General features: G+C 42.7%; 1 protein-coding gene across 3 annotated transcripts in view; it reads left to right on the top strand.

The window, feature by feature from the left end:
- The window catches only part of ttll4 (tubulin tyrosine ligase-like family, member 4), a 40,638-nt gene continuing 31,750 nt past the window's right edge, over positions 1–8,888 (top strand). For all 3 annotated transcript variants that reach the window (XR_012050782.1, XR_012050781.1, XM_061970898.2), the window contains exons 1-2: positions 1–147; positions 5,404–6,124. Coding sequence is in view for 1 of the 3 variants with exons in the window: in XM_061970898.2 (XP_061826882.2) it covers positions 5,750–6,124 (375 nt within the window). In the remaining 2 variants the exon portion in view is untranslated. The remainder of the gene's footprint in view (positions 148–5,403; positions 6,125–8,888) is intronic.

The following is an 8,888-nucleotide window of genomic DNA, read 5'->3' as shown; positions in this document are numbered from 1 at the left end:
CGATCTTCGGCGGTGATGCGTCACTCTGTTGTGGTGGCGTACGGCCATACTTTGCCACCATGTGAGCGAGTCGCTCCGCGGTAAAAACACAAGTTGGAGTGAAACCCGGGAGCAGCGCCGCTCCTCTCATCCGGAGCAACCGAGGAGGTAAGTCGTCCACATTTGAGCAACATTTATTTAAAAAAAAAAAAAAAAAAAAAGGTCTTTCTTACGCGGGAGTCCTGGTTGCTATGGCGTCACGCTTTTCGAATAGACGAGCATGGAAGCTAATGGAACGCTAACTAGCTTATTGACAAGAGTTCTCAAATGTCCGATAAAACATAATCCCTGTCAGACCGACGCCATGTAAAGTTCTCACTTTAGTTGTGTTTGAAGAGTCAAAAAGTAAGGTAACCGGCCTGAAGCCGAGCTGGCTAACACGATGACGTCACCTACACGTTAAAAACTTTGTCACCTGTCACCGGAACTTTTACGACATCAACAACAACATGGCGGCTTGTGTTTGCGCCACGTATTTATTTCGGTTGCGTTTCATTTTCAATCAATAGAACGGTCTTCTAGCGTTTAATAAGGGGTACACTGTTGTGTTCGTTAGTTTCTCATTATGAACAACAGCAAAGCTACTTGTATTCGAAACGTTGTGTTAACAAAATGTAGTCCAAATGACCCTAGTTTTATCACTAAACTCCAGAGGTGGGTCGTCAAAAAATGTTACTTTAGAGCAGTGCTTCTCAAATAGTGATGTGTGTTGGAGGGCCATTCAACTACATAACGAAGAACCCAATGTCCCAGGGGCTGGACATCAAAAATGAGATGTTAGTTTAAAGGGGAACATTATCACAATTTCAGAAGGGTTAAAACCATTAAAAATCAGTTCCCAGTGGCTTATTTTATTTTTCTAAGTTTTTTTCAAAATTTTACCCATCACGCAATATCCCTAAAAAAAGCTTCAAAGTGCCTGATTTTAACCATCATTATATATAAACCCGCCCATTTTCCTGTGACGTCACATAGTGATGCCAACACAAACAAACATGGCGCATAGAACAGCAAGCTATAGCGACATTAGCTCGGATTCAGACTCGGATTTCAGCGGCTTAAGCGATTCAACAGATTACACATGTATTGAAACGGATGGTTGTAGTGTGGAGGCAAGTAGCGAAAACGAAATTGAAGAAGAAACTGAAGCTATTGAGCCATATCGGTTGGAACCGTATGCAAGCGAAAACGACGAAAACGACACGACAGCCAGCGACACGGGAGAAAGCGAGGACGAATTCGGCGATCGCCTTCTAACCAACGACTAACTAACAACTATGAACTAGGTTTACAGCATATGAAATACATTTGGCAACAACATGCACTTTGAGAGTGCAGACAGCCTAATTTTCATCAATTAATATATTCTGTAGACATACCCTCATGTCAGCAGGCCAGGGAAGCTTGGGTCGATATTCTTCTCTTGATCATCTTCGGTGGCATAAGGGACTGTGTGAGCCAAGACATCCAGGGGGTTTAGCTCGCTCGTCTGCGGGAACAAACTGCCGCCATTGCTTGCCGTGCTACCGAGGTCCTTTGTCCCTGAATTGCTCACACACTCCGGCAGATTCAATGGGGGTCTGGCGGCAGATTTCTTTGACTTTATCGTTGGAAATGCATCTGCTTTGAGTGTCGCAGGATATCCACACATTCTTGCCATCTCTGTCGTAGCATAGCTTTCGTCGGTAAAGTGTGCGAAACAAACGTCCAATTTCTTGCCACTGGTGCAACTTGAATCCGTCCCTGTTCGTGTTGTTACACCCTCCGACAACACACCGACGAGGCATGATGTCTCCAAGGTACGGAAAACAGTCGAAAAAACGGAAAATAACAGAGCTGATTTGACTCGGTGTTTGTAATGTGTTTGAGAAAATGGCGGATTGCTTCCCGATGTGACGTCACATCGTGACGTCATCGCTCCTAGAGCGAATAATAGAAAGGCGTTTAATTCGCCAAAATTCACCCATTTAGAGTTCGGAAATCGGTTAAAAAAATATATGGTCTTTTTTCTGCAACGTCAAGGTATATATTGACGCTTACATAGGTCTGGTGATAATGTTCCCCTTTAAAACAGGGGTGTCAAACTCATTTTAGCTCGGGGGCCACATGGAGGAACATCTATTCCCAAGCGGGCCGGACTGGTAAAATCCTGGCATGATTACTTACAAATAAAGATAACTTCAGATTAGGGCTGGGCGATATGGGGCCCTAGTGTGTGAATGTGAGTGTGAATGTTGTCTGTCTATCTGTGTTGTCCAGGGTGTACACCGCCTTCCGAGATAGGCTCTAGCACCCCGCGACCCCGAAAGGGTCAAGCGGTAGAAAATGAATGGATGGATATGGCCTTTTATTATTATCTCGATATTTTTAGGCCATGTCACGATACACGATATGTATCTCGATATTTTGCCTTAGCCTTGAATTAAGAATTGATGCATATAATCACAGCAGTATGATGATTCTATGTGTCTACATTAAAACATTCTTGTTTATACTGCATTAATATATGCTAATTTTAAACTTTCATGCAGAGAGGGAAATCACAACTAAGTCAATTTACCAAAAGTGTATTTATTAAACAGTTATTAAGCAGTGGCACAAACATTCATGTCATTCCAAAACAGAAAGTGCAAGATTGTCAGAGACATTTTAAAACAAGCTATGAGTGCACTTTTGTGCATGATGTCACTAAGATGACATATCAAAACAACACTAAATTAAAGTGCACTTTTTGTACAGAACGCCACTACAATAATTAAAACCAAATAAAGTGTACTTTTGTGCATGATATCACACAATATATTTCAAAAACTTGTGTATGTCCTTCGCTATGTGGTAGGTTCCTGCGGACGTTATCTCCTTCTGTTTTAGACTATTATTTTCATACGGTGTTGATGTGGAAATGGAAGACGCCAGGCTCAATTGGGTCAGTGCTGGTTGCGTCAGCATTTTGTGGGTGTGGCACCGGCCGGAGAAGTTGACATGCGGGGTTTCAAGCACTCTTCATTCTCTAGCGGGTTACTTTTCAAATGATGCTACAAATTAGTAGTGCTGCTACTTTTTGTAGCAACGCTTTTGCTGCATACTTGACGTATTACGGTTGTCTGTTCAACATCTTCCCGCTTGAAGCCAAACCACCGCCAGACGATGGACCCCGTGCTGTTTTTCTTGGGAGTTAATTCTTCCTCCATTTGTTACCAGATTCGCACCTTCTCTCTCTCTTGTATTACCACTCGCTTCGCTACGCTTGCACCACCTGCCACAACTAACCTTACCCATGACCCTATCTCTCTGCTCCGCGAGGGCGTATGATGTTGCACGCGCGACAGTATGTGACGTATGTAACAAGGTGCGCTTGTTTTATGTCTCAGTGAGAAGGAGAGACAGGAAAGAGTGAGAAAAGCCTGTAGTGTAATGCCCGCAGCTAAAAGCAACTGCGTGAGAACGTATACTCGAATACTCACAAAATAGTCATTTTCTGCATTGCACAGACAAACCCACGATGTATCGAGTATATTCGATAAACCGTATTTCCTTGAATTGCCGCAGGGTATATATTATCCGCATGCCTCGTATTACCGCCGGGTCAAACTCGTTTCGCAAAAATAATTAGCGCATGCTTAGAATTAGCGCATGCTTAGAATTACTGCCGGGTCAAACTTGTTTAGCAAAAATAATTAGCGCATGCTTCGTTTTACCGCCGGGTCAAACTCGTTTCGCAGAATAATTAGCATATGCCTCGTTTTACCGCCGGGTCAAACTCGTCACGTCACGAGTGACACTTCACCTTTCAAGGCATCATTTTCCAAAATGGAGGAGGCTAATTTTAATAATTGCCGCTGAAACTAGCGGCAAAACAACAAGCTTAAGCTTACAAGAACTCAACGTCAAATTTGAGGAAGCACATCGTGGTAACGTTAGTAGATATTTTGGCTGTCACCGTAGGCTGATGTTAGCTTCCCTGCTATGAATCACTGTCAAATGTACATCGTGTGGGGACATTTATTAACGCACTGCAGCCTCATAGACACACACACACACACACACTCACGCATGCATACAAACACCAATCAGTTTATGGTTTGCGTAAAGTCTAACTTGTTATTTTCCTTTGTAATCTCTGCCTACTGAACCTATGGTGCTGTTAAGTTATTGTGGCTCAATTTGCCTTAATTTTTTTTATGTTAATGTATTATTATTTAATTTATATTATTGTTTTAGTTGCTTAAGAGATATTCCTGGCTCTGAATTTGCTCATTACTATTTTTATGTTTTTATGCATTATTTGTTGCCGTCATCATTAAACGAACAGGTTACTCATCAGTTACTTAGTACTTGAGTAGTTTTTTCACAACATACTTTTTACTTTTACTCAAGTAAATATTTGGGTGACTACTCCTTACTTTTACTTGAGTAATAAATCTCTAAAATAACAGTACTCTTACTTGAGTACAATTTCTGGCTACTCTACCCACCTCTGCATAAATGTGTTAATGAAACAAAATATAATAACCGGACAGCATTTATTGTGGTACTATAGTACTACTATAAAGCGCACCGGGATATAAGCCGCACCCACTAAATTTTAGAAGAAAACATTTTGCTTTTGTATTAGCCACACCGGACTATAGGCCGGAGATATATACGTTGTAAAAAGAGTTATTTACACATAAATATTTTGTAATTGTTTATTTACAAACCTTAATTGTTTCCAAACGGTGTCTTTGACACGGCAGTAAAACGACTGATCAAACAAAACAGAAGTCATCGTCATGGACCCCCTAGCTGCGAAAGCTAGCTGTCCAATCAGCTAAACAGACTCAATAACGTCACGGTGACGTTTTGGTGAATTTACCGAAGAATTTGTGAAATTGAAACAATACCAAAAAAATTCCATTGTAAGTTAATAATACTAACACAGACACTCGTAAATGCTAGTGCTAATATGCGTACAAATATGCACAAACACACTCCTACAGACATCGCACATTGGATGGGTTAGTAAGCACGAATTGTTTTAGTTCTATTGTAAAATTGATAAACGTTGCTTGGAGTGATGAATGAAGAATCCATACAAGTAGAAACGCTGTGGATAGCTAGAAGACTGAATGACACTTTGGTTGAAAAAGAAAAAAGCACTGCCGCTAAATGGAAGCGGCAGGGTTTAAAGTGTAGGAAAAAGTAGCGGCTAATAGTCCGGAATTCACGGTACATGTTATGTATTTTTTCTTTAGAGAGGTTTAAAGGGTCTATTTGAGCCAGGTGTGGCGTTTATTTATCCAACTGGACTACGAAACAGATGAGATATGCATGAAATAATCTGTTTGTTTGACAGTAATAAGGCCTGTGTTTTTGTTGTTGCAGTTTGCTGCCCCCTATGAAGTGGCGGCGGAGTTACAACGTACAATTTTATGCAACCTGAAGCTTGTCTTTGCCCACCTGGAGTTTAGTTGAGACAGTTAAGGATTGTCAGAAACCTCATCAAGTTAATGCTCCAAGGCAGGATCTGTTTGGGTCAAAGCTGTACCTACTTGTGTGCCCATGCTCACCACAAGACCTCCTTGCCGACACTTGAGCCGGGCCAGCAGTGATGGTTGCTGAAGGTTCTTCTCAAAGCCAGTCAGCAAAGACTATCAGGAAGTTCTCATCCAACTGGAGGTGACGACCCCAGAAACAAGTGTCTTATCGAAGAAGCGACCCTGCCTCGGCCATGCCCGCCAAGTCACCCCCCTGGGGAGGCGGGGATCCCCGGCCTTGCTGTGACAAAGTCCCGGTCCCCACCATGTCTGTCAACCCGAAGACTGTCCGAACCACTCAAGTGCCTTTTGCTTGTCAGGAGCTGACCAAAGCTCGCTCCTCACCACCCCACTTTGCCTCGTCAGCTCAGGATCACCACACCGGAACCCAGAGCCAGTCCGCGGCCGTGCCAAGTAGGCCCGCGACTCCAACGCCAAAGACTAACGGCCTTCCGAATCCAAACATCCAATCGACTGGAGTGAAGCAGGTCACTAGCGACTCCGTCCAAGTCGGCCCTTGCGGGGATACATTGGAACCTGTTGGTCAAGTGCAGATGAACAAGTTAGAGGTGAGTCCTCAGTCTTTTCCACAGGACTGTTATCTATTTGTGGTGGGTGGGTTGATGACATCATCTAATCAGCCATCCTCATCGGCCATTAAGCATTCAATGTACCATATTTTTCGGACTATAAGGCGCACTTAAAATCTTTTCATTTTCTCAAAACTTGACAGTGCGCCTTATAACCCAGTGCGCCTAATGTATGGAATCATTTTGCTTGTGCTTACCGACCTCAAGGCTATTTTTTTGGTACATGGTGAAATGATAAGTGTGAACAGTAGATGGCAGTCACACATAAGAGATACGTGTAGACTGCATTATGACTCAAGTAAACAACACCAAAATTGTATATGTTCCATTAAAAATATAGAACATTACACACAGCGCTCAAAAAAATCTATCAAAATGTTTTAATACGACTTTGGTAAGCTATGAAGAAGCACCGCTTGATGGATTGTACTGTATTTCAACATATGAGTATTATTATGGTGTGTATATAAGATATGACATATCTGGCGTTTTGTTTCGCAATATTATGAAAAGCAACTTTCCTAACCTTCTGGTACCTGCTGATCTGTATTTGGGATCTGCATAAGTCCTGAAAATTTGCGCGTGTCCGCCTTTGTAGTCTGTGGTGACACCGTAGTTGATAAGCTTCTTCTTTTTCTCTATCTTGTTATGAGACATTCATCCTCCGCTGTTGCCATTTCTAATATAAAGTAGTGTAAAGTTATTACTTATATCTGTCAGTAAAGTTGCCATGAAAGCGCTAAAACATACCGGTCTAGTGAGATTACATTATTCACCCAAGGAACTTTACTTATTAAAGAGTTCCGGTCGGACGTTTTTTCACGGGACACATTCTTGTTGCTCTAGTGAGCTACGGATGAGGAGATGCTGCTCCGTTATGGATCCAAGTAAAGTCTGAATGTCATTAAAACTGTTAGCTCCATCTTTTTACACCTCTTCCACTCCTGTCCTTGCACGCTACACCGCTACAAAAAAGATGATGGAGAAAAGACGCTGCGTAAATAAGACCGCCCACAAAACTGCCCATCCTGAAGCGACTGTCAGAAAACGACTTGTAGATGGTCTGTAAATCATAATCTATGCAACATTTTCACCAAGGAACCACCGTTTCATGTAATGTACACCACAATGAAGTGTTTTCAATTCAGGAAAAAATAAAAATAATATGAGGTGGCGACTAGTCCAGGGTGTACCCCGCCTTTCGCCCGATTGTAGCTGAGATAGGCTCCAGCGCCCCCCGCGACCCCGAAGGGAATACGCGGTAGAAATGGATGGATGGATGTATGACCCCTTTAATGGGCCCTATAATTCGGTGCATGTTTTTTATGAAAATAGTGACTGACTAGACCCGCTCATCGGCAGTGCGCCTTATAATCCGGTGCACACTATGGTCTGGAAAATATGGTACTATATTTTCCGGACTATAGAGCGCACTGATATATAAGCCACACGCATGAAATTTTTGAATAAAAAATATTTTCCATACATTAGCTGAACCGCAAATACGTACATCGTAAAATGAGTTATTTACGCAGAAAGATTTTGTAAATGTTTATTTACATACATTAATTGTTTCCAAACAGTGTCTGTGACACAGCAGTAAAACGGCTGATCAAACAAAACAGAAGTCATCGTCATTAGCTGCGGAAGCTTGCTCTCCAATCAGCTAAACAGACTTTATAACTACAAAGTGACGTTTTGGTGAATTTACAAAACTGAAACAATACAAAAAGAATGCAATTGTAAGTTAATAATACTAACAAAGACACTTATAAATGTGTTAGCATATTAGCTAATGCTAAATAAATGGTAAATGGGTTATACTTGTATAGCGCTTTTCTACCTTCAAGGTACTCAAAGCGCTTTGACAGTATTTCCACATTCACCCATTCACACACACATTCACACACTGATGGCGGGCCATTCACACACACATTCACACACTGATGGCGGGAGCTGCCATGCAAGGCGCTAACCAGCAGCCATCAGGACAAGGCTCGCTTGACTACATTACGATAGCCCGTACAAATCATCATCATCGGCGGTCACTCGAAGCGAGTATGACGGTCCTCCTGGTAGGGGGGTCTACTTGTGGGTCTTCAGATGGCTGTGGAGGCCGATCCGTGAGCCACATACTTTGGTGCAGTGTGGGCAGGGGAAGGTGCAGGTGATGTGTTGTCTTGGAGACTTTTTTTTGTCTCTCCTTGCGGTGTTGTCACTTTGTCTCTGGGACACGGCGGAGTTCCATTTCATGGCATTGGGCCCCTTCTCGCACTAGTTCCTTCCAGCAGTGCCTATCCAATGCAATGTGCTCCCAGTTACTTGAGGTGATGTGAAATTTCTTCAGGTTTGTCTTGATGTTGTCCTTGAAGTGTTTCTTTTGGCATGGCCATCCCTCTGAGTTGGTGCTGCATTATTGTAGTGTTGATGCTGAAAATGTTGGCTTCCTCCAAGACACTGATGTTGGTGCGTCTGTCTTCCCAGCTGATCCTCAGGATCTTTCGTAAGGCTCTTTGGTGATGTTGTTCCAAGGCTCTGAGGTGCCTGCTGTAGGTGGTCCATGACTCTGCGCCGTACAGCAGGGTTGGACGACGGCTTTGTAGACCAAGAGTTTTGTTTGCTCCTTTAGGTCACGATCTTCAAAGACCCATTTCCTGAGTCTGGCATATACTCCACTAGCACAGCTCAGACGATAGTTGACTACAGAGTCGATGTCAGCTCCTTGTCCCCCTTCTTGAATATG

This window comes from Nerophis lumbriciformis, linkage group LG13 (genome assembly GCF_033978685.3).
Source record: "Nerophis lumbriciformis linkage group LG13, RoL_Nlum_v2.1, whole genome shotgun sequence".
Classification (NCBI taxonomy): Eukaryota; Metazoa; Chordata; class Actinopteri; order Syngnathiformes; family Syngnathidae; genus Nerophis; species Nerophis lumbriciformis.
Note: the sequence above shows the minus strand (reverse complement) of the source record. Positions and strands in the feature narration are given on the sequence as shown.